This window comes from Ascaphus truei, chromosome 3 (genome assembly GCF_040206685.1).
Source record: "Ascaphus truei isolate aAscTru1 chromosome 3, aAscTru1.hap1, whole genome shotgun sequence".
Lineage (NCBI taxonomy): Eukaryota > Metazoa > Chordata > Amphibia > Anura > Ascaphidae > Ascaphus > Ascaphus truei.
The window spans coordinates 367,210,358-367,236,407 of record NC_134485.1 but is presented as its reverse complement, the minus strand read 5'-3'; the positions used below and the strand labels follow the sequence as shown (position 1 = coordinate 367,236,407).

At 45.0% G+C, this 26,050-nt stretch overlaps 1 protein-coding gene across 1 annotated transcript in view; it reads left to right on the top strand.

The window, feature by feature from the left end:
- B3GLCT (beta 3-glucosyltransferase) overlaps positions 1-26,050 on the top strand; it is a 417,163-nt gene that overhangs the window by 210,185 nt on the left and 180,928 nt on the right. The window contains exon 5 of the mRNA XM_075592151.1: positions 5,682-5,758. Coding sequence (XP_075448266.1) covers positions 5,682-5,758 — 77 coding nt within the window. The remainder of the gene's footprint in view (positions 1-5,681; positions 5,759-26,050) is intronic.

Genomic DNA, 26,050 nt, shown 5'->3' with positions numbered 1-26,050 from the left:
GGGAGTGGTTTACTGCAGGGGAAAAGGTGGATTAAACCTAACACTGCCTGCACTGGTACCAGGGCTTATATGTTAGGAAGGGTAGATTAGTAGCCAAGAGCATATATGGCTACATCAGTTTTTATAAAAGAAAACAAAGCACAGTATAAAATTGTTAGGACTCATGTGCGGGGATTACTTAGGTCCTGCGCCAGACAGCCCTTTAACATAATTGGCTGGCTTGTCCACGGCCTATAAGAGTAGTTGGGTCCCAACATACGGCACTGGGCTTCACAACTTGTTTGCTGTTCTAGTGCAAAGCTGTGTTGCTCCAGTCTCCTCTGCTTTAGTGCTGAGATGGTTGCTGGTTCTAGTCTCAACTTGTCACAAACCCTGATTCTGATTCCGGGTCCCCTACTGATTATCTATGTCTGCTTGTTGCCTTGGCTGCCTGACAATTCTTTTGCCATCTGTCTGCCTTGACACTTGCTTCCCTGACTACTCTACATGTCTGCTCCTTACCTGCAGCCGGGTCCTGCTTGACTACTCTTCAGATCCGGATTCCTGGTTCTGTCTCGCATCCTGCCCCCTGGTACTAAACGGCCTGTCCCTGTGGATTTCCCCATGAGGCCTTTTAAAATTCATTGAGCAGGGAGAAACTGGAGAGGTGAAAACAGACACCTTATTTTGTACAGTATACGTGACAGCATTCTAGCATTTATATTAAGAATGGTACTTTCACTGGTGTTTTTGTTCCAAAAATGTTTAGTCTTTTGGTTTTGCCAGGACACAATTGGTTTTGGATTTGTAAAAGATTATTTAAAAAAACCTGAAAATAAGCAACATATTTATTTTTCAACATTTGGGCAAACATTTATTGAGATTCAAGCTTTTGTGCATACGTTAGCAAGTTTTTTGTTTTGAGAAACCAATAGTTTCTCTAATTTATTAGAATGAAAAAAAAAAGTTTTCGCTCATAATTTTGCTTATATTTTAACATTTCTACCGCAGTGTGACTGACATCCGAATAAACTTCGAAGTTCACAAAGTTGGGATATCAAACCTATGAACTTTTTCCTTAGGGAACAACTATAATGTGCAATACAGTATGTTATCAACAATGAAACCTAGTTGTTATCTTAGATTCTCAAAATAACTACTTATACACCTTGGTGTTTCTTTATCTGTTATACATATGCATAACATTAGTACAGTGGTAACATGAAATATTAGTGCTTTGTCATTATCCAGCATAATGTATGTAACTAGTGTGTATGTTTTTTAAACCTAAACAGCCAAAATAACCACAGTTCCACCCTTCCTAAAGAATAACAATGACAGACCTAATAAGAGTACTTTTATACAGTGTTGATGAGGGACACATTTAAGTAGATTATAATGTGGCACTGGCACTGAGTCATTAAACTCTTTTGTGGTGCCATAATCAGTGGACCATCCCTTCTGTATTGCCCCATTTCTACATCTAAACAAGGGCCACATAGCCTGAACTGTTTTAATATGGACATGCTGACACTGGGGTAGAAGCCTGAATGACCTCCCTCCCCCCCCCCCCCCCCCTTTGCTCTGGAAAGTGCATTGGAGATAAGTTTTTTTTCTGATTTACTTACAGGTACAAGCACTTGTATTGTACCAATTGGTTCTTTTTTTTAAACAAATATCTTACATTTCGTAAGCATTTTTTCGGGTTAATAAATCTGTTCACAGTTGATTTAGGAGATGTTGCCTGTTGTTCTGCTTATTTAGGTATTGTACCGCTGCTGACTGCAGGACAGGATACGGACCCGCAGGGCAGAGGTAGGGAGTAGTACACCGACCTTGGCCTGGGATCTGAGGCTGGGATGCAGGGATAGTCAAGTCCAAATCGGGGGTTGGGGCAGGCGGCAGGCAGGGGAGTAAGGTCCAGGCAGAGGTCAAGTATATGTTGGTAATTCAGAGGCAAAGACAGAGCTGAAGCAGAACAAGGTACAGAGTACTTTGCACGAGCACTGTCAAGGAGCAACTGCCTGCTATTTAATGGCCAGAAGAAGATGGTGGCAATGAGGGCCAGAAAGAGGCTGACTTTCTGTCAGGAATGATGGCTACTGTAGCTTCAGTGAGAGTGAGAGCTCATTCTCTATAGTCAGCCATCTTAGGTATCCAGTCAGATTCCTTATAGGAATCCTATATCAAGTACAGTAGGAACTCTAGATAGACTTGTGCTCTGCAACACGGTACCTTGTTCATTTAAAATAAAAACTTTCATAACAGTTTTTTTTTATTATTATTTTATTGTCTTTGGTGTGCATTGCACCTTCTTGCTTTTGGAATACTCTGATTTTACCCATTTGCTGCGAGACGGTAGTGCATTGTAGGGTTCTTCTTAGAACAAAAAGGTTAAGGTCCAAGGACCCAAATGAGTGATATTTGGTGAGTCAGGATATACTGTACATGTTCAAAAACTTTTAATTGGGAAAATAAACTTTTTTTTCCGTCTAAAGGGCATATTTTAAGACCAACGTTGGAGAGCTGTTCTCTTGTAGGAGTCAACGGTGAATAGTATTTAATTGGAAGAATACTTGCTTGAACACATTTTGTAACTTGTTAATGCTGTATAACAGAAAAAAATAACTAAAAACATACAGTACAACAAGCGCTTGACCTAAAAATTGCAAACCAATAAGGTGACCAGTGCCTAATGCACTGAAAATAAGCTAAAGTGAATAAACTATATAAAGTGAATAATGCATTAGAATTCCTTATTGTGGATGATTCTAATAGGAATGGCTGCCAAGGGGAACCGCACATACATGTTCTCTCAGGAAACTTGTTACAATACAATCAGCAGAAAAAGGAAATGCAGTCCCCGGCACAATATATTAATAAAGATATTAGAAGTACCAATGTTCACTGTCCATAAAGATATCCAATGGAAAAAGTCCCAAAAGTTCAATCCAATGGTGACATCCTGGTATATCATCTTCAATGGTTGTCTTCCTATTATTGAAAAAAAGGGAACAGACCATTGCACAGTAGACAGGATCAGTGGGCACTTTTTCTACAAAGATACAAATTGCCTACTTGCAAGATATATCTTTTGATATATGTGGTTGATACAAGCTGTGCTTTAACCAGCGACTTCTTTCCTGAATCCACGAACCCAACGTGGTGCTTCAGCCATCTCAAACGCACTTTATCAGGTAAGTCCATACACCAGATGATTTTGCCCCAAGATAATGCAAAGAGAGAAAAATGGTGCAGTACTGCAAAAACACTTTTTAATAAAACTATAACACACAAGCCGAATCACACTTACACACAAGCCGAATCACACTTAAAATGTGTCAAGTCTTTTCTGTTATTACAAAGTTGCCATCTGCAGCATGGAGCAGGAACTTGGCATTCAGCAGTGTTAGTTCGGCGTCTCTCCTCTCTCACTCTCTCCTCGCGGCTGCTGGTTCCCGACGCTTTCCCTGATGACGTCACTGCTCAGTCCGAGACAACTTCACACTGACAGGCAACGAGATTAGGCTCCTCCCTACACGTTTCGTGACGCGGATTGTCACTTCCTCAGGGGATTTTAAAACTGTGTAGAAAATTTGTATTAGTGGATGTTTGCAGGATCTCCTGTTTTTGTTGCACATGTTAAATCTATATTCTTGTAGATTGTGAATGTTGGAAAATACCAGCCATTTATCAACCTCTCATTATTTTCACAGACCATAATTTCCTTGACACTTTTATTCTATATTATACTGGAGGCAACATCTAATTCACCATTGTTCTTTATTTGCGGCTTAGAGTAATCTGTGTGTATATATACATGTATACAGAATATATATTCTAATATAGACAAATATTATCTTCTTGAAATAAATACATGTGTGCTGGTCAGAAACAATGTAGCCACAATTGTCAGCATATTCAAATAGTTGTATTCATTTTCTCTTCTAAAATGTTCCCTCATTGTCCTCCATGCTCCTCAAAACAAATTCCCCTCAGTATTCCTCTCAAATCGAGGACTTCTAAAGGGTTATGATAGTGAAATATTGCATCAAAACAAAGAGGAAAAAACTGGGCAATTTATTTTGATGTTAATAGAAAAAAAATGTTTAACCTCTATGTGGAACTTGAGTTTTAATGTGTGTGATTTAGTAGAGACAACTGGGCGGTAGCAGACTTTCTCATTTATAAGGCTGGAGGAATCATGTATCGTAATTAAGCGCTGCGCAAAGTTTTTCAGCTGCGGCCCCCTTCCTGAGAGGCGCAGCATTCGCGCCCACCCTCCCCCGAAGGCACGGCTCCAAATGATGTTGCGGGTCACGTCACGTGACCACACACGGCATTTGACGCATGTTGCCATGGCGACGCGTGACGTCACATGACCCCGCTGCGTCATTTGACGCCACGTTGCCATGGCGATGCGTCGCCGAAGACCCCGCTGCCAGTAGGCAAGTGAGGTTACAGAGGCCTCACGCTTCCCCCGACATTAAATTAAAAGCCTGGGGGAAGAGCACGGGGCCTCTGTAACAGCCCGCACCCCCCTGCAAATTCTCCCGCCCCTCCTGGGGGGCGCGCCCCCCTGTTTGCGCACCACTGTCGTAATTAATAACTTTGGTAGAGCGTTAGAACTGGATGGTTGGAAAATGAGAAGTTAATTTCTGGACATGGGTGTTTATTTGCCACACTACAAAATCATCAACGCATTGTTAAAGGTCATTCTCTCCCATTCTAGTAAAAATGAGTTAATGATAAGGCATTAAGGCCTCGTTGAGTGAGTAGCAAGCGAGAGAGATGATAAAATGAATAGGTATATCAAAAGGTATGTATGCTACAAGTATCATTTCTGCAGAGCTGATGAAGAAAACCAAAATGGTGATGTAAGTTCATAAATAGAATAAGGTATGATGGAAGATCAGATATCTGAAAATAGAGCCTTGTTGAGGGGATAAATCCAGAGATAATGGAAAGTAGCTTTATTTCAAAACTACATTCTAACATATTTACTGATTTATTGCATATAATAATTTTTCATTTCAAAGTATCTCCAATTAACCAATTTTATGAATTAATTGGTATTCAGTGTTTCAAAGTGTGATTCTACTGTATCACAGATACGATGTGCCTTTATTGTATTCAGAATTTTTAGTTTATGAAAAAGTATTTCTAATTGAAAATAAACTGTATATATGAAGATGCAAATTATTTTTCTTCTATCCGGTTAAGGTGAAACTGACCCAAAATGTTATTTTACAGTTATTACAACAGTCCCAATAGTGGGTTTTGGAAAGAAAGGCAATCCGGTTTCCAATTTTTATAGCTTGAGCCATTAGAGACATGGATATTGTATCTTCTAAAACAAGTTAACAATGTACAATTAATGTACTTTGCATCAGTATGTTACACTCAATGTCGATAATATATGTTCTTCTTCTATGTGCTCTATTGTCCATCAATTTACCCTGTGAGTCTTTCTAGGACAAAAGCCAATAAACAAGGAAATGATGGAATCTTCAGACAATGTTTGCCAATGTATAGTTTATATATCAGTAAATAGAAACACATAGTTACTGCTGTTATTGCGTTATCTCTGTATTCAATCTTGATTGACAATATTTATGGGCACTTATGTTACATATTTAACAGTAATGATAAGAACATTTAGCACTTTTTAATTTAATAAAATGTTTTTTTTTCCTTTTTAGAAACTACCAAGAATGCTACTTATTCATGAGATTGTTAGAAATGAAGGTGCGTGGACTATCCTTCCAGTCATACCACAGTAAGTATGTCATTATTCATTTTGTGTGTAGCGTCTCACTTACTGTTCTTCATTTAATTAGTAATAATTATTAGTAACAATTCTGAAAACAATACATTTTTTTAGGAATCCGTTAATTGGAACAGATAGAGTTTCACGTGTAGGGGGAATGTGTAAAAGTAATAGAAAAATATTAATAAACAAATTGAGCAGCACGGATTACTTTTTTACTTTTGTGACTGACACAATAATTTTATCTTTATTTCATAACATCTTTATTTCATATGGCGTTTTTGTCAATATGACTCAAAGCGCTTCACAATTACAATACAGCATGCAGTACAGCACAGCACATACACATTTTTACAGTATTACATAAGTTATCTGTCATTGAAGGAGGTTGTGTGTACTCTGTATGGAAAGTGATTAATACGTGGTTACATTACAAATGTTTTTAAATTACACAAAAGTGATGGACAACTCTGTGCTGCTAGAACTGTGCTATAAAAAGCACAAAGCCAAGGATGAGCAGTCTGCCAGCTGCATGTTGTCCATTTGCAGGTAAGCTGTGTCCGTGGTTTTATTCGAGAACATGGCCTCATAAAGCCATGACTATTTGGGAGTTGCTACTTTATAAACCTGGGCATACACTACATATGGGCATTATAATTAGGTACATGATCACATTATATGACGCATATAAATAGCAATGCTACCCATATGCAGGAAGAGTGTACCAAGGACCCTCAGAAAAACAGAAACTGACACAGGAAGAAAAGAAATACAAATACAACTCAACCTCGTTATAACGCGATCCATTACAATGCGAATCCGCTTAGAACGCGATGCAAGCATTGCTCCCAATTTTTGTATCTATGAATACTTTACAGCACGATTATTGGTATCTTAAATACTTTATTATACAATGCATACAATTGTACATTATTTCTAACGTGATCCGCTTATAGCGCGGTGTGATTCTTTGGACCCCAAGCACAGCGTTATAAGGGGGTTAAGCTGTAGATCCAACCCTACCACCCCTCCCCCCCCCCAAAAACAGGAAAAATACTGAGAAAATACTGTGTGTTTCCAATATACATGTCGTCATAGGGGACGAGTCCTTGAAGATGGAATCCGACAACCATCCCAAGATATGAGGCACTTCTATAATAAGTTATCTGCGGTCAACAAAACATCGTAGGTTTTACTGCTCATTCCGACCCCAAGTTATGGCTGGATTTTTCCAGTAAGCCTCCCTTCTCAGTAGTAAAGTATCCCTATCTATCCCACCTCTGTTCTGACTGACATGCTCTATATCCATAAGTTGTAATGCGGAGATAGCATGCCTCTGTTCGGTACAATGTAGTACCAATAGCGTAGTTTCATAGTAGTTATGTAGTTACATAGAAAGTGAGGTTGAAAAAAGACAGGTGTCCAAGAAGTTCAACCTATGCTAAATTTAGACAACAGATGCTTATGCTATATTTGTATTTGTAGTATTTTATTCAGAAGGCATACACAAAAACATCATCCTATGCTGTCTCATAAGAGGAAAATTAAATTCCTTCCTGGCTCCAAATAATGGCAATCAGATTTCTCCCTGAATCAACATACTTTCCATGCTTACTTGGTATATCTCTGTATACAGTTGCAAAGATATCTATTCCAGTCTCCGTGGGTAATGAATTCCACATTTTAACTGCCCTTGCTGTAAAGAAAGAACCCTTTCCTTTGTTGCTTGTGAAATCTTCTTTCCTCCAACCTTAAGGGATGAACCCATGTTGTTGGTTTTGCCCTTGGGAAGAATAGTTCTTTTGAAGGTTCTGTTGAAACAATACTGTTGAAATATCCATACCGTTGAAATGGACTGGAAGGGTCTCTGTAGATTAATTAGTAGCAATATTCAGAATCCATTTTGTCTGACTTGCCAAGTCTCATAATAATTTCTCCATGCTCTGTTCCTAAATTCATTTCTGTGAGAGAGAATGTGCTTTTTGCGAATGAGTTTCGTTTGCAGTAGACCCTCAAGGCCAGGCCTATGGCTCAATGCCCAGAAGTACCAATTCTTCAGTTATACAGAATAATGAGATAAAATGTATCTTATCATACTTTGTTGTTGTACTGTGCTGGTCTAACCATAATCCTTGCCTTAATTATTTTGTGACCTTTAAGATGATAGGTTTAGAATTTTAAATCATTCAACAAACAAAAGTTAAGCAAGCACATAGACTTAAGCAGGATGCTTTAATGTCCCAAGTAATCTGACGTTTCGGCTGTGCAATACAAAGGGCTACAGTGATTACCAAACTAAACATATTTATACCACCCTACTTACCCCACCTCGCTCCGACCGTCCTCCGTCGACGCTGGATGTGCCGCCAGGAGCGCGGAAGTCGGAGGAGGTAAGGCGGGAGCGCGCCGAGGGCAGTCTCTCCCCCACCCCCCCCTTCAGGAGCGACCTCCGGGCACAAAAAAAGGATTAAGGGGATACTTCAGATGAAAACGTCAAAAGAATCCGGGTGCATGGAGTTGGCGTTGAGGGATCCAAGACCGCTCTTCTGGTCCAAACCCATTCTGTGCACCAAGTACTGGACCGCTCCTCTAGAAATCCTGGAGTCTACAATTGATTGGACCTACTGTCCCTGTACGAGAAGAGGTGCTGGAGGTGAATAAAAATCCGGAAAACGGGAGCTCAGGAAGACAGGCTTAAGTAGAGATACATGGAACATGGATGGAATCCTCATCGATGGAGGAAGTTGTAGGCGATATGCCACTGGATTGATCCTCTCCACTCTGGGAAATGGGCCAAGAAACCTTGGTGCCAGTTTGAGTGGGTACTTTAAGCCGTATGTTCCAGGATGAAAGCCATACCCTGTCTCCTGAACTTAACTCTTGAATACTGCGACAGTGGCGGTCTGCCTGGAGATTTTGTCTACTACTGTAGTTACGGATCTAAGATTCTCCTGGATCTTTTTCCATGAGACTTTTAAGAGATTAATTCTGTTGTCCGCCGCTGGTACCCCAGAAGAAGAGGTTAAAGGAAGTCGTGATGGATGGAATCCATAATTAATGAAAAACGGCGACTCCCGAGTAGATTAGTTCCGTAGGGAGTTATGCACAAATTCGGTAAAGGGGAGGAGATCCGTCCAGTTATCCTGTGTATCCGAAACAAAACAATGCAGGTACTGCTCCAAGGTTTGATTGGTTCTCTCCGTCTGACTATTGGTTTGTGGGTGATATCCGGAAGAGAAATGTAAGGAAATACCCATCTTTTGAGAGGAAGAACGCCAAAATCTGGAGACAAATTGTTATTCCCGATCAGAGACGATGGTTTGTGGAACCCCATGTAGACAGAAGATCTCTTTGACAAAAATATCCGCCAGACTGGAAGAAGTTGGAAGACCTCTTAAAGGGATAAAATGTGTCTGTTTTGGAGAAACGATCAATAATGACAAGAAGGGTGTTCATTCCCTTGGAAACAGGCAGCTCTACAATAAAGTCCATAGACTAATGGTTCCAGGGACGATCTGGAATGGGAAGAGGGTGTTAAAGACCAGGTGGCTTGCTCCAAGGAGTTTTATTGCGAGCACAAGTTGAACATGCCTTGACGAATTCCTTAATATCTCCTTGAATGCCGGGCCACCAGAAGGGTCATTGAGGTCGGCGGTTCTTCTGGTACTGGGATGTCCAGCAGACTTGGATGAATGACCCCACTCCAAGACCTTTCTCCGGTAACATGGGGAGGCAAAGAGGCGGCCCTCTGGGACCTCGAGACCCACTAGAATACGGGATTGGTCCTGAAGGATATTGTCCATTACGTCAAATTGTTGACAGATAAAGTGTACTTGGATGGAAGAACTGTCTCCATATGGTCCTCGGACTTGTCTTCGGTTAAGAACTGGCAAGAAAGGGCATCGGCTTTCAGGTTCTTGGAACCTGGTATGAAGGAAATTATGTAATTGAAACGGGAAAAAATTTACCAACGAGCTTGAAGAGCACCTAGGCGACGAGCACCTTCTATGTAGAGTATATTCTTGTGGTCCTTTAAGATGGTGATCGGACTCTCCGTACCCTCCAACAAATGCCTCAATTCTTCAAGAGCAAGCTTGATAGCCAGAAGTTCACGGTTACCGACGTCATAATTTTGTTCCGCCGAAGAATTTTTTTTTTGAAAAAAAGAACAGGGGTGGAGCCTGGCCTGAGGTGACTTCCTTTGAGACAAGATGGCTCCGGCCCCAACATCAGATTCGTCCACCTCCAAAGTAAACGGCAACTTGGGATCCGGATGAATGAGGATGAGTGCTGATACGAAGGCTTTTTTCAGAAGATCAAAGGTTTAGTAGCCGCTGGTGGCCAGGTAACAGGATCCGCCATTTTTTTGGTCAAGGCTGTGGTAGAGGCTACCGTGGAAGAAAAGTTCAGAATAAACTTACGGTAATAATTTGCGAAGCCCAAGAAATGTTGTATAGGCATGTAGAAGGGCGTGGCCAGTCCCTAACTGCCTTGAGTTTAGTTAGATCCATGGAGAACCCGGAGTCCGAGATGATATACCCCAAGAAAGCAGTGGAAGTTTGATGAAATTGGCATTTCTCCAACTTGGCTTAGAAATGGTTCTCGCAAAGGAGTAACAGTACATGTTTGACATGACTGATGTGTTCTGGAAGAGACTTGGAAAAAATTGACATTGAGAAGATCGCGGAAGATCTCATTGACAAAGTCCAGAAAAACAGCCAGAGGGTTGCAGAGACCAAAGGGCATGACTAGGTACTCATAATGGCTGTCTCGTGTGTTGAAGGCCGTCTTCCATTCGTCCCCCTGGCGAATCCTTACCAAATTATAGGCACCACGCAAATCTAACATGGTGAAGATAGTTGAGCCTTGAAGGCGATCAAAAAGTTCTGAGATCAATGGTAACGGGTATCGGTTCTGGAGGGTGATCTTGTTAAGCCCTCTATAGTCAATGCATGGGCGAAGAGATCCATCTTTTTTCTTGACAAAAAATGAACCCTGCTGGAGAAGGGGATTTTCGTATAAAGCCCTTTTTTAAGATTTTCCTGGTTGTAATCGTTCATGGCTTTAGTCACTGGAAGTGAGAGTGGATAAGATCTTCCTCTGGGAAGAACAGAACCTGGCAAAAGATCAATCGGACAATCGAAAGAGCAATGAGGCGGTAAAACTTCAGATTGTGCCTTATCAAAAACGTCCCAGAAGTCTGCGTATATATCTCGGGTATGGTACCTGTTTCCTCTATTGGGATGACCAACCCACATATCTTCTGAATAGGAACCGCACAGCTGTCGGCACAATGAGTGCTCCATTGGATAGGTACCTTGTTAGTCCAGTCGCTGCAGGGATTATGGTGTTGAAGCCATGGAAGGCCCAGGATCAGTTCGATGGAAGGAGTGTGAATCACATCCAGGTAGATTTCTTCCTTGTGACCCTCTACTACAAAAAGAAAGAAGGTGATCGTCTGTAGAGAGATTAAAGCCAGTTGTAATGGCCGACAGTCGATAGCTTCTAAACCTACTGAGACCCTCTTGCGGATGAGTGGGATGTTGTTTCTCTCCGCGGAACCCTGGTCGATAAAATTACCCCCAGACACTGAATCTATAAATGCCAAAGCTGTGGCGTGAAAACCCTCACCCGTAAGAGACACTGGGATCATAATTCTGGTCGGTAAGACTTCTTTGGAGATAGGGGAAATGGAGATTGTTCCCAATGAGATTCCCCTGTACCTCATTGAGAGTTGGCTTTTCCCGACTTGTGGGGGCAACGGAGCACTTGGTGTGGGGATTGCCACAGTAGAGACAGAGTCCGATAGTGCATCGATGTTGCTTCTCGGACGGAGACAACTTATTACCACCCAGTTGCATGGGTATCGGAGGAAGAAGATTCTTGCATAGCGAAATGGAAGGCGGGCGACTTTGAGGGCAGTTGTTGGTGGCGAGAACGTTCGGATCTCCTTTCTTGCAGGCGTTGGTCTATGAGGATGCAGAGAGCGATGAGTTCTTCCAGATCCGTTGGACGCTCTTGAGCAGCGAGTTCGTCCTTTAGTGACTCCGACAGACCCTGCCAGAAAGCTGACGACAATGCCTCATTATTCCAACCCGTCTCTGCAGCAATGGTACAAAACTCTAAGGGTGATTTCCATGGGAAAAATATGAAACAGAGAAGAGGCAGCGGTTACCTTGCGGCCAGGTGTGTCAAAAACTCTTTGGAATTTTTCAGCAAATAGTCCCATGTCCTGCGTTATATACGACCTCTGTTCCCAGATGGGGAAGCCCAAGCCAGAGCGTCGTCCGTGAGTAAAGATATGATGTATGCCACTTTGGATCTTTGGGAAGGAAAACGAGAAGGCATGTTTTCAAATTGTATAAAACATTGTTTCAAAAACCCTCGGCATCCATTGGGATCTCCCGAATAACGGTTAGGAGTCGGGAATCTAGGCTCAGAAGAAATAGCGTTAACCAGCGGAGTAGGTGGAGGGCAGATGGGATCGGATGGAGTGGAAGTTTGCACCTGAACCATGAGGGCCAAAAGATTCTGCTGTAACAGGTCCATCTGTCAGTCATTCTGCTCAAGGTATCTTTCTAGTCTAGTAAAGGTATAAACACACACAATTATGTCGCTGCACCAGACCAACAAACATGAAACAAATACAAACGCAATCTACCTGGTGCAAGGGGGAAGAAACCACCACTTGAAGCCACACAAATAATCAAAAAGATTATATACAGCCCCCTGTAGTTGCACTCAAGGTAGGTGACAAAATGATTGTAATGTCAAATAAAGTATAGGCCAGTGAATAGCCAAATCCTGGTATAGGATACACTACCAAAAAGGTCACACTACTATATGAAAAATAACAAAACTTTAATGGTATATACTATAAAAACCGACGAAACACTATAAAAATGCAAAACATTGCATGAGTAAAATCCCCAAATGTGTTGGGTAACGGTGCTCTATGAACACTATGTGTTCCAAATAGCTATATTTAGACGCTGTATTATGCATTTTGGTTACTTTTACAACCTTTGTTTGGGGTATTAACACACTGCTGGCCCCCTTCCTTGTTGAGGTTGTCTGCATGATTTAACTTGCGGTAGAGATCTGCACTACAGGGGGTATTTTGCTGGTGTTGTGGGCAATACTGGGGTTCTCTATTTGACCAGAGCCTATGGAGGACTAAGAGCCAAATTACTATCACAATTTGTGGTCACTTCTAGAGGCCTAGTAAGGTATTTTACTAGACTGCCAGCACCCACTTTGTTGAGAATTTTTGCAGCCTTATATATAGCGATCAAATCCTTTATAGCTATTTGGAACACATAGTGTTCATAGAGCACCGTTACCCAACACATTTGGGGATTTTACTCATGCAATGTTTTGCATTTTTATAGTGTTTCGTCGGTTTTTATAGTATATACCATTAAAGTTTTGTTATTTTTCATATAGTAGTGTGACCTTTTTGGTAGTGTATCCTATACCAGGATTTGGCTATTCACTGGCCTATACTTTATTTGACATTACAATCATTTTGTCACCTACCTTGAGTGCAACTACAGGGGGCTGTATAAAATCTTTTTGATTATTTGTGTGGCTTCAAGTAGTCTAGTAAAGGTGCTGGCGTGCGCAGTCAAGACGCGTCCCACCTCAGTGGGGTCCATGTTTATGGAGCTGAGCATACTGTCACGTTGTGCTCACCACAAACAAGGCGGGACATCGGAGCTGAGGTGGGAATGGGTATAAACGCCACGGGCAGCCACAAGGGCGTGTCTGGAGTGTAGGTTGGTCGAGGTAGACGGGTCGGTGTTGGAGAGGTAAGGGTCATCGTTATATTTGCCGGGGTCAGGGTAGGAGAGGTCTGGATCATTGGAGGTACTATTAGCCGTGGTCAGGGTTGGAGAGTAGAGAGTTGTCATTGTAAGAATGCCGAGGTCAGGGTAGGAGAGAAGTGGATGGTCAGTAGTACGGAGGTGCGGAGTCCAAGGAACAAGCCGGGTTGGTACACAAACAAGGTTCAGCAAGGCAAGACTGTGGAGGCAGAGTTGTGGAAAACAGCAACGTAACGAGAACTATGCTCAGCCGATATGCCAGTGGCACAGCGGAGCATATAAGGAAGTGACGCAACAACGGGAGAAGAGGTGGAACGGAGGCGCATCCTCCGCGGGAGCAAGGATACGTAGAGATGCAGGAGACAGGTGTAGCTATGGGAAGATGATCATACCTGTTGACACGGAGCTTGTGTCCGTTGCGTGCTGGTGCGCGACTGCAAACCGGAGGCAGGACCTTCCACCAGTGTCCCTAGCACTGCCGAGATGAAGCACAGGACCCGAGGATGTGCCGTCGGGTGCGGAGAGCGCGGAAGATGGAGGAGGTAAGGCGGGAGCGCGCCAAGGGCGACTTGACTCCCGGTTCCTTACAAGTAGAAAATGACAGACAGCACCCACAAACAGCGAAAATAGAACAAATCAGAGATACTGTACTGTAGGTGCATATCAAGAAAAAGGAACCCTCCAGTCCTAATAACTATAACATATAATCAATGGGGGTCCTCAGCACTCAAAGAAAGTAAAAAAGAAAAATACTGAAAATTACCAAATTTAATCCGAAAAATAATCAATAAAAACTAAATGTACATAAATAAAACACAGGTAAATTAAATGGCACAACAGATCATCTGAAACAAATTACATGCATGAGAACATAGGCACACAAATCCACAAACTCCAGGATCATACTGTCCAACCAGCAGAACAGTAAGGTAAACAGGGTAAATGTATCAGATCAAACTGAATCACTTTCTGATGATCTTTGTGTCTATAAGTGCGCTGTTTCCCATTTCACAGTTCGAGATGAAACCTCGGAACCATCAATAGTCTCAACTTGTATAGGATACTTTTTATGCTGGGCAGGAATTTGAACCTTTTCTGTAAATAAAGGATCCATAACAGAGGGAGAAGCTTCACAGTCTATAGTGGAACTTTTTGAGGATGCCTTGTCTGCCCTAGTTAATGAACTGGGACAAAATGAGGGCAAGCCAGATGCCTAGTACAGTATAGAATCATTTATTTTGAGTGTAATTTCAACATTGCCCCAACCCCGGACCCTCTACTGGAGCTGAGACTGCTAGTATACTGCTGGTTGCTTACTGGATTCATCAGGGCTGAACTGGTCAGAATCTTAGATGATGACACATTTGTCCTCAGTATCTACAGTGCACAAAGCCCCATTCTTCAGCAGCGGTCCTTTTGTACTGTATATGAGACAAGGCTATTTCTAGTGCCATCCACTTACATGTGCTCTGGCATTGGTTCCATCATAGGTGCCACCGAAAAAAATGGAGGATCAGGCTCAGTACTCTGTTCTGGGACACACTTTATGGGACAGCTGCCAATTTGTATACAGAAGGTCATAAAGGCTTCAAGCAACTTGAATGGATCCTTTTGGGTCAGTTCATCTTTAATCTTGTTAGCCAGACTTCCTCCAAAGCTAGCATGGTGACCTTGTTAAATCCAGTTAAAATCTGAAGCTCACTGATGAAATTCCGAAAATGTAATCTTTTTCAACTTTTGTTCTGTCGCGACCATATTTTTGGGGTTGGAGGCACTGGTTTTCGAAGTCCCAAATTTTTTTTTTGTTTCCATATAAACTTGTCTGGTAGAGACATTCTTGTGTGTTTAAGCGCAAAATGGCATCTGCTTACTTTTAATTTCTGGGCTCACGGACTTGTGTCTTCTCTCCTACGTTAGGCACTCAGCATCTCATCAGGTGATGAATGTACAGAGGTATAAGTAGAAGAGAAACATAGTGTAAATCTAATTTATTTTAAAAAGTTACAATATATCAACTTAAAATGAATAAAGTGTCATTTTAAGAACCTTCTGGCATCAGCACTGTCACGAGAGCTTATGACAGGTTGTAATTTACACCAAAACTATATATAAATATATATATACCTGGGTTTGAACTGGGACGAGACTTAGATATGATAAATATAATTTATTCCTTGATAAAGGTGAACACAGCAGATTATACAAATAACAACAAAATATAGACACTTACTTAAAGATTAGGACAGAAGGCCATCAGGACACAGACTTGGCCACTTCTCCCAGATTTCAGTTGACATCACAGCAATACATGCAGGACACATGCAGGACATGAAGCCTTTGCATGCAGGCATCAAGACATTTGCATCAAGACAATGAAGAACATGAACAACATGGGTAAAGGGTGGCTTTGACTTATATACTATGTCAAACTCATCTCTTTAACCCTAGGTGCCGCGACGGCTAGCAAAAAGTCGTTGAAGCTCTTTTGGCTTCCATTGAAGTGTGAATTACCACATTTACAAAAACATCCACTTCCCTTGGTCCCTAGGCCAAGCATAAACAATTAGCAATTTGGTCTTTGATGACCAGGCTTGTAAATTCTAGCCTTTCCTGCTCATCACAACAGGGGTTCCTCAGAACTCAACCAAAATTTCATATTTACTGCAAATCACCTCATAACTTGAGTTCAGTAATACATACAGTCAGGTGAGATATATTAATACAGTCCGTCCCACTTGACGCTCGCAGAGAGACCCAACATTACAGTGTAATATGAAAATTAATAGAGATATTAATATCTGGCATTTAGCAGCAGTTACATATACAGTGTTTAGATTCAAAAAGATATGCTAAATCCCACGAATACAAATATGTAGCTCTTAGCCGGTTCCGCCAAGGACATCTCATAGTATTCTTATATTTAATAAGGTTACTCATTTTGATATCCTGCTTGGGGTAGCACCACCCCTACCCCCATCAATAAACCCTTTGAAGCAGGATACCTTTTGCTGGAAGGTGTGAATAACAAACACTTCCATTCCTGGGTCTCGCATAGCAATACCCCTGTGAAGCCAGGCTAAATTCTAGCAGGATGTCCTATTTAGCATACAGAGGTAACCCAGCTTTAAGGTGTCAAGACCATTTGGTTCCTCATGCATTACAAAAGGACAGGCATTCTGCCTGTACATTAGCATTAGCACACCATTAGCATTAGCACCATTAGCATTCTGCCTGTATATTTCAAAAACTGCAAAAAGTCACTTTATCAAAAATATATGTTCCTCTTATGACAAAGTTATATTTTTAATATGTGTGTACTTGGGGGGTGACCCGGAGGCTGTACCCCAAGGCTCAGGGTCCTGGCTTACTCCGTTACCAAATTACCAGTTTTCAGGTAACTGTTTATTCAGCACTGCATATAAGATTAACCCCTTAAGTCCCAGTGGGTGGGTTATGCAGACACTGACCCAGCAACAATACATTTTACACAGGGGAATAAGCATTTTCATGTTATAACAAGGGTTAAATCACATTTCTGGACCTCAGCCCAGTTAACCCCTTGTCTCCCTGGCGAGGTTAGAGGGGGCCCTTGGGGAGTAACCCCGTTAATCCCGGGCAAAACCCTCACTATCGTCACACCTCCCCGGCTCAATGGGGCCCTGGTGCCCCAGTCGCCTCCCCAGGCATTGGGGTACCACTGGCGCCCTTGACGCCCTCAATACGTCCTGAGGGATTGGCCTGGCAAAATTGTCCTCCGGCAATGACCAGTACACCGTGGATTGTAAAGTCCAGATCCTGCAAAGCCGGGCATTCTCCTTTGCCTCCCTCTGCCCCCCACCCAGTGCCTTTGGAACCAAGTCCATGGTGAAAGGGGCTCCTGTGCAGCCTATGCTGCACATTGCCCAGAGACTGGCATATCTCTGCACCAACAGGAGACCAGCTATCCAGCACAGACCGTCGCTTTCCTGTCAACCAAGTCTGGGAAAAGGTTATGTCACTATTCTGTAGGGACCCTACCTGCCCTGGCTCAGTGCCAACCTGTAGCTGCTCCGCTATACTCCTGACTCTCCTCCCTGGCTGCCTATCTACCCACAGCCTCTCCTTTGGGAACCCAGGGGGTTCTGTCAGAGGGGTCACTCCTGGCCAGTCAGAACAAGGAACTTCTGCCTACCTAGCCCATCCCTAGCTTCTGCCAGCTGCCTAACACCCCACTGACCTCCTATGTCCCCCTGCTCTACGGTGCCTCCCTGTCTAGCCTCCCCTAGGCCCAGCACCTCAGCCTGCTGCTTACCTCCCTGCAGCCCACCTGCACTCCTCTCCTCCCTGGGCAATCCTACCCCAGACCCTGGAACTACCTGAGTGCACCTACCTCCCTGACCTTGTCTCCCCCTTACCAGGGATGAGCTCAGGGGCATCTCTCCAGATGCAACCGCCTTAGCGCTTGGCTGGCAGGTATCCCTGGGGTGGCACAAGCCTGCCACTGCCCCGGATACCCCCAGCCCATAGCCAGGCTGCAACAGGGGGTTGCTGATCTGAGACACCCCCTGAGGCTCTGCCAGGGTAACGGAAAACTCTAGCTGCAAGACCTGCTGCTTTCCCTCCCTGGCTACCACTAGCCCTCCTTCTCTCACTGAGATCTGCTGCTGGCTACCTACCTGCAGCCTCCCCTCACTCCGCTTCTCCCTAGCTAACCCTAACCTGGGTCCTAGGGACACCTGAGTGAGGCCATCTCCCTGACAATGTCTCCCCCTCACCAGGGATGAGCTCAGGGGCACCTCTCCAGATGCTACCGCCTTAGCGCTTGGCTGGCAGGTATCCCTGGGGTGGCACAAGCCTGCCACTGCCCCGGGTACCCCCAGCCCATAGCCAGGCTGCAATAGGGGGCTGCTGATCTGAGACACCCCCTGAGGCTCTGCCAGGGTAACAGGAAACTCTAGCTGCAATACCTGCTGCTTTCCCTCCCTGGCTACCACTAGCCCTTCTCTCACTGAGATCTGAGGCTGGCTACCTACCTGCAGCCTCCCCTCACTCCGCTTCTCCCTAGCTAATCCTAACCTGGATCCTAGGGACACCTGAGTGAGGCCATCTCCCTGACACTGTCTCCCCCTTACCAGGGATGAGCTCAGGGGCACCTCTCCAGATGCAACCGCCTTAGCGCTTGGCTGGCAGGTATCCCTGGGGTGGCACAAGCCTGCCACTGCCCCGGATACCCCCAGCCCATAGCCAGGCTGCAACAGGGGGTTGCTGATCTGAGACACCCCCTGAGGCTCTGCCAGGGTGGCGGGGAAAACTGGCTGGCTCACTTGCTGCCTTCCCTCCCCGGTTCCCACTGGCCCACCCAACCCTCTCCCAGGCAATCCTACCCTAGAGCTGGGTGCTAACGGGGCTAGCCCCTCTCCCTGAAGCTGTGCCCCCATTACCGGAGGTGAGCTCAGGGTTGCTGGTGCAGATGCACCCACCTTAGCTTCTGGCTGGCAGGTAATCTGGGGGGTGGTCTAACTGTGCCACAACCCCTGGTACCTCCAGCCCATAGCAAGGCTGCAACAGTGGGGCTCTTAACTGAGAGTCCCCTTGCTGCTCCGCCCAGGTAATGGGGAAGCCTGGTGGCCCTACAAGCTGCCCTTCCTTCCCCTCCCCTGAGATCTGCTGCTGGCTACCTACCTGCAGCCTCCCCTCACTCCACTTCTCCCTAGCTAATCCTAACCTGGATCCTAGGGACACCTGAGTGAGGCCATCTCCCTGACACTGTCTCCCCATTACCAGGGATGAGCTCAGGGTTGCTGGTGCAGATGCACCCACCTTAGCTCTTGGCTGGCAGGTAATCTGGGGGTGGTCTAACTTTGCCACAACCCCGGACACCTCCAGTCCATAGCAAGGCTGCAACAGTTGGGCTCTTAACTGAGAGTCCCCTTGCTGCTCCACCAGGGTAATGGGGACGTCTAGCTGCCCTACAAGCTGCCCGTCATTCCCCTCCCCTGGTACCCCTATCTCCTGCCACCCCCCGGTCACCCCTATAGTGAAACAACAGGGTACAGTCATAGGGAAACATAAGTCAGAGTCAGTCTGCGACTTGGTCTGGCTTACCTTGCTGGTCCCCGCAGAGACCGCCGCCTTCGTTGGTCCCAATTGCAGGGGGACTGGAGCAGCCGCCGCCGGCCCCATCTGGGCTGGGCCGCACCGGTCCGCTGCCGCAACAGCGCCCAGGTTGGGTACAGGTAAAACGGTGCAGGACAAGGGTCCCAGGTCTTTGTGGAGGAACACAGCTCCATGCAAACTTGGTAAAATAACCCCCTCCCACAAACCCTGTCCCTCCCCCCAAATAAAACTGCCGCCGGCAGGATGCCGGAGTGGCAGCTTCTTCTCTGCCGCCGCCGCTGGTTCACCGCCGGGATCAGGTGGATGGCCGCTGCTCTCTGCCGCGGTTGCTGATGCAGCCCGTCCAGGTTCTCCAGGAGACGTCCCGAGGAGGGTTGTCGCCCCGGCTGGGCGGGAGCCATCAGAGGATGCCGCTAACTAGGTCATCTGTTCCCGCAGCTCGTGAGAGTTGGCCCTGAGGGGTTTCTTCGCCTGACCGCGCACGGTCAGGGCACTGGGCATTATTGTGGCCCATTTGTTGGCAGTGCCGCAGCAGCTGCCGGTGCTACTCCGCCACCGGTGGACTAACCCCAGCAAGGGGCAACGGAGTCCAGAGCGGAGTTGCCTGAGCGCCGTGCTCATTCCAGAGCTTCTCCGCCACCGGTGGACTAACCCCAGCAAGGGGCAACGGAGTCCAGAGCGGAGTTGCTGGAGCGCCGGGCTCTGGGAGGGGATAAGCGGGTCGGATCATTGCCAGCTTCAGCTGCTCGAGCCGCTCTGCCGGGGACATCTCTCCCTGCGCAAACATCAGGGCCACAATTCTGGGTAAAATGGACTTTGCCGCCGCAACGGCCAATACCTCTCCTGGTGCAAGACCACCCGCTCCCTCCACATGTCTGATGGTTACAGCAGCTGCAGCTGTGGATCTTTGCTCAGCCTGCCGGGTTTCATGCTCACCGATTGCTGTCTCTCTCTCAGCCTTGCTGGCTGCTGGTCCCCGCGCCGACTTGATGCACTCCTCCGGTCTCAGTGCCGGGCTCCAGTCAGACGGATGGCCGGCACTTTGGTTCTGGAGGGAATGCTTCTCACAAGTAGGGGAACAGTGAGGAGGTGCCATATCTTGTGTTATATGTTGTACACTGTGTGTTCAATATCTTTAGTCCCAGGAACTTGCAATTACCATCAAGTTCCCACTGAATCACAGTACCCCGCAGAATACTGTAATCCAGGTCCAGTTCAATCCCGCCAGCTGCCACCAGTTAATTACAAGCTTGTCACGGTAGCTTGTGACAGGTTGTAATTTACACCAAAACTATATATAAATATATATATACCTGGGTTTGAACTGGGACGAGACTTAGATATGATAAATATAATTTATTCCTTGATAAAGGTGAACACAGCAGATTATACAAATAACAACAAAATATAGACACTTACTTAAAGATTAGGACAGATGGCCATCAGGACACAGACTTGGCCACTTCTCCCAGATTTCAGTTGACATCACAGCAATACATGCAGGACACATGCAGGACATGAAGCCTTTGCATGCAGGCATCAAGACATTTGCATCAAGACAATGAAGAACATGAACAACATGGGTAAAGGGTGGCTTTGACTTATATACTATGTCAAACTCATCTCTTTAACCCTAGGTGCCGCGACGGCTAGCAAAAAGTCGTTGAAGCTCTTTTGTGAATTACCACATTTACAAAAACATCCACTTCCCTTGGTCCCTAGGCCAAGCATAAACAATTAGCAATTTGGTCTTTGATGACCAGGCTTGTAAATTCTAGCCTTTCCTGCTCATCACAACAGGGGTTCCTCAGAACTCAACCAAAATTTCATATTTACTGCAAATCACCTCATAACTTGAGTTCAGTAATACATACAGTCAGGTGAGATATATTAATACAGTCCGTCCCACTTGACGCTCGCAGAGAGACCCAACATTACAGTGTAATATGAAAATTAATAGAGATATTAATATCTGGCATTTAGCAGCAGTTACATACACTGGCGACACACTTTATTCGAGCTTGGCTAGTCCCACGAATTCGGGTATACCCGGGTGTATTGAGGTTTGTGACTGTTTTCTGCCCGAGTGCATTGAGTTATTTTCCAAGCAGGGATTGAAGCATTTTATTCCCGCTGGCTGCAATACTGCACAGTATATATATATAAACTGCATTACAATTCATGAATTTATGCCATCTGGTAGACACGCGAAGCATTGCAGCCTATTAAATCCTAATCATTATCATTTAACAGATCAGCCGCCCATCAGCCAGGCATGAACCCAGGCTGGGAAGGCAAATGCAACGGGGCTTGTCAGAGGTTAGGAGCGGCGCATTCCAGGTATCTGCCAGGTACATACCGGGTATTTGCTCGAATAAAGTGTGTCGGTGCAGTATACAGTGTTTAGATACAAAAAGATATGCTAAATCCCACGAATACAAATATGTAGCTCTTAGCCGGTTCCGCCAAGGACATCTCATAGTATTCTTATATTTAATAAGGTTACTCATTTTGATATCCTGCTTGGGGTAGCACCACCCCTACCCCCATCAATAAACCCTTTGAAGCAGGATACCTTTTGCTGGAAGGTGTGAATAACAAACACTTCCATTCCTGGGTCTCGCATAGCAATACCCCTGTGAAGCCAGGCTAAATTCTAGCAGGATGTCCTATTTAGCATACAGAGGTAACCCAGCTTTAAGGTGTCAAGACCATTTGGTTCCTCATGCATTACAATAGGACAGGCATTCTGCCTGTACATTAGCATTAGCACACCATTAGCATTCTGCCTGTATATTTCAAAAACTGCAAAAAGTCACTTTATCAAAAATATATGTTCCTCTTATGACAAAGTTATATTTTTAATATGTGTGTACTTGGGGGGTGACCCGGAGGCTGTACCCCAAGGCTCAGGGTCCTGGCTTACTCCGTTACCAAATTACCAGTTTTCAGGTAACTGTTTATTCAGCACTGCATATAAGATTAACCCCTTAAGTCCCAGTGGGTGGGTTATGCAGACACTGACCCAGCAACAATACATTTTACACAGGGGAATAAGCATTTTCATGTTATAACAAGGGTTAAATCACATTTCTGGACCTCAGCCCAGTTAACCCCTTGTCTCCCTGGCGAGGTTAGAGGGGGGCCCTTGGGGAGTAACCCCGTTAATCCCGGGCCAAACCCTCACTATCGTCACAAGCACCCAGTTTGCTATTTTCAAGACTTTGCCTTAATTTTCTTGGACACCTCTCCCTTTACATGAATATACAGAAATATTTTTGTGAAAAACACTTTATAAGTATGCAATTTAATGTATGAGCAGTGTGAATGTAGCAGCAGAGAAAGGGGCTGCTGATCTGTTAGCAGCTGCCCTCGGAGCAGTAAACAATCTGAACTCTCTTATCCTGTGTCATCTGCAAATCCCAACAGAGTGCACCTAAAAACATAACCAATGTTATATCCAATATGCTTCTATAAATACCTTCAGCTTTTAAAACTGTACTGAACTTTCAAATCTATGAATAATGCTGCCAGACAGAACTTGCATGGAAAGTGCCCCAAAGCATGTGAGCTGAAACTAAAAGGACCCCTCCCAAAATTATGCCAATATATGATTATTAATTATTTTGTATCTCCATCACCTCTAACAACAATTAGCTCTTACCATCCTGCCTTTACCCAGCTGACCCCTGAAGCCCTGCATTGCTCACCAACCGACCCATGGTAAGAAAGCTACAGTACTCTTGCTTTCTCCTCATCTGTTTCATTTCAACACTGACAACCTACTCTGTGAGCCACATGTTAACCACAACCCGGAACGGGCCACCCCTAACGCCTGCCGATATACCCTCCTGAATACTCCTTCCCCTTCAGTTCCTGAGGCCCCTAGCCATAACCCCTTACAGCTACCCATTATGGGCCTTCCAGTGTTTCTTAATTGCTCTTGCTGATTTGCAGTGGTCAGAATAAGATAAACATCCACTTCATGGCATTGTGATCATCATCAGCTTATTTTGTTAGAATACTTAGCGGTTCTTATACATTCTTGCTAATGCTGTGCTGACAGTAAGAGGAATTGAAATGCATTGCTTGCTATATTTGCTTGAAAAAGGCAATTCAGCATTTTTTGCCTGTGTCACCACACCGTTATCCTAGTCATTAGATAGATTGTCAGACAGAAGAGAAAAGTGCTGTCAGAACTACTTTACTGCAACAGACCTATAAAGAAATTCCTATTTTTAAGATCTTAACATTTTAATTATTCAACTAACACAAACATTGAAATTGACTGTCTGCTGCTTTGTTGTTAGTTTGATAATCCATTGTTAAAACAGGAGCCAGGAGCCAGGATTTGCTTCTTGAGAAGTACAGATGCAGCGGCCGTTATCTGAACATTTACCTGGGTACATTTTGAGTTGTGCCACGTGCAGGTTGCGATATTTTCACGAGTTTTGCCACTGCATACTTAATGGCCCATCGGATTAACACAGCAGGGGTCCCTGTTGTGTGAGTCCTACCTGCCTGTCTGTAATAGATGCGCAGTAAGAGATAGGCTGAATCAGTCACTCTACTGCGCGCCTCTCACAGGCGATTGCGGGGGTTTTATTTCATTTGAAACATTACAGTTTTGTAGCAGGGGGTCTCCGGAGCTGAACCGAATTGATCTCAGGTCCGGGGACCCCTACTTCCCGAGATACAAGCCCAGTTATGGGGTGCCGGTATCTCCTATTCATTGAAATGTCCGATCACGTGACGCAAGACATTTCCATGCATAGGAGATACCGGCACCCTATAACGGGGCCTGTATCTCGGGAAGTAGGGGTCCCAGAGCTGAAACCAATGCGGTACTGCTCAGGAGACCCCCTGCTACATTACTGTAATGTTTAAAATGAAATATCTAGTAAGCACCAATACACAACCCACCCCGTGCCCCCACATACTGTAAAACCAATATTTATTTATTTTACACACAGGATTGATACCACAGGTCGGAGTGGGTGGTCCCCACGGGTGTCCGCAGGCCCCACAGTGCACCCTGGGGGTACCCACAGGTGTCTGGGGGCAGCTAGGATCCGTGGCCTCCAGGTGGTCCCTGCGGGTCAGGGGGAACAAGGGATGATCCAGTTGGTGGTGCCAGTGGAGAAGGCCTTGTTGGAGACTAAACTGGGTAACCTCATTCCCATCCCTCCCACGTGGCGACGTGATGTCACATGACCCCGCGGGGTCATTTGACGCAGGAGCCGAGGAGGAAGGGGGAGGGGAGAGGGGCGCCGACAGCAAGAGAAGGCAAATGGTAGGAGATCTCAATCGGGAGCCACGCACAAACATTGTAAAGGATTGCACTATAACGGGGTTGAGCTGTATCTCTATAACAGTGATGGTCTGCAGTATTAACTTACAGTACCAATTCATGTGATGACTAAAAAGGAAAAGCACAATGTGAAGGTAGGGGTAGCCTGCCTTCATAATAAAGGTGAAGCCCGGCTGGCTACCCCTAAAAACCGTGTGTAATAATGGGCTGTCTACTGTATGTAAGCCCATAGGGCTGGTAAACTGTTTTACATGTTTCCCTAGCCGCCTCTGTTAGCTCATAAGCTGGGTATGTCCTGTATGTTTAGGACCCCTTATGAGAAATAGCTGCAAAACCAGGACTTTTGGAACAGGAGTTTATGGGTGGATGTTGGGGGGCAAAAAGGGTTAAAATGTGTGTAAAGTGTTGCTGACCGGTTCTACCGGTAGTACTGTAATTGTACCCGTGGATAGTGCATGTTTTGAGGGTTCGCGTCTATATATAAAGACTGTGTTTTTTATTAATGAAATAACCCTATGTAACATAATTGCACCGCCAGCAAGTTCTACAACCCCGTTTTAAAACACAGTGCAAGAGCCTGTGTTAAAACCAAGTTTTAAGGGCGGAGAACCAGGTCCAGAGACAAAGGCTCCCCGCGGGGCAGACTCTTTGTTCTCTCAGAGACTGCGGAGCCTACCAAACGGGAGGTATTGGGCTGGCAAGGGAAAGCCTTGCTCATAGGCATGGTACCCATTGGCCAGTTCAAATTTCCTGCTCACCAGCTACCTGAGCCCCTCAGTACGCCCCCTCTGACGGGGGCAACAAGCCAAGCCTCCCATCTGTGAGTTGTGGTTGCACCACGACCCGTGCGCTGGTTGGTCGGCAATCCCTGTTCCATGTTCGGCATAGGACACCGAGGTCTATGTAAGGGAACTGCCCGATCAGAGAACCAGATTTGTCAGACCATCATGAGCATTCTTAGACTTAGTCCGGTGAAGAGCTGGCGGGCTTTTCAAAAGCGCTTTGCTCGGAATAGCAAAGCACTGGGCACGAAGGTGCCGGGAAAGCCTAACTGAGGACAAGTTCTAC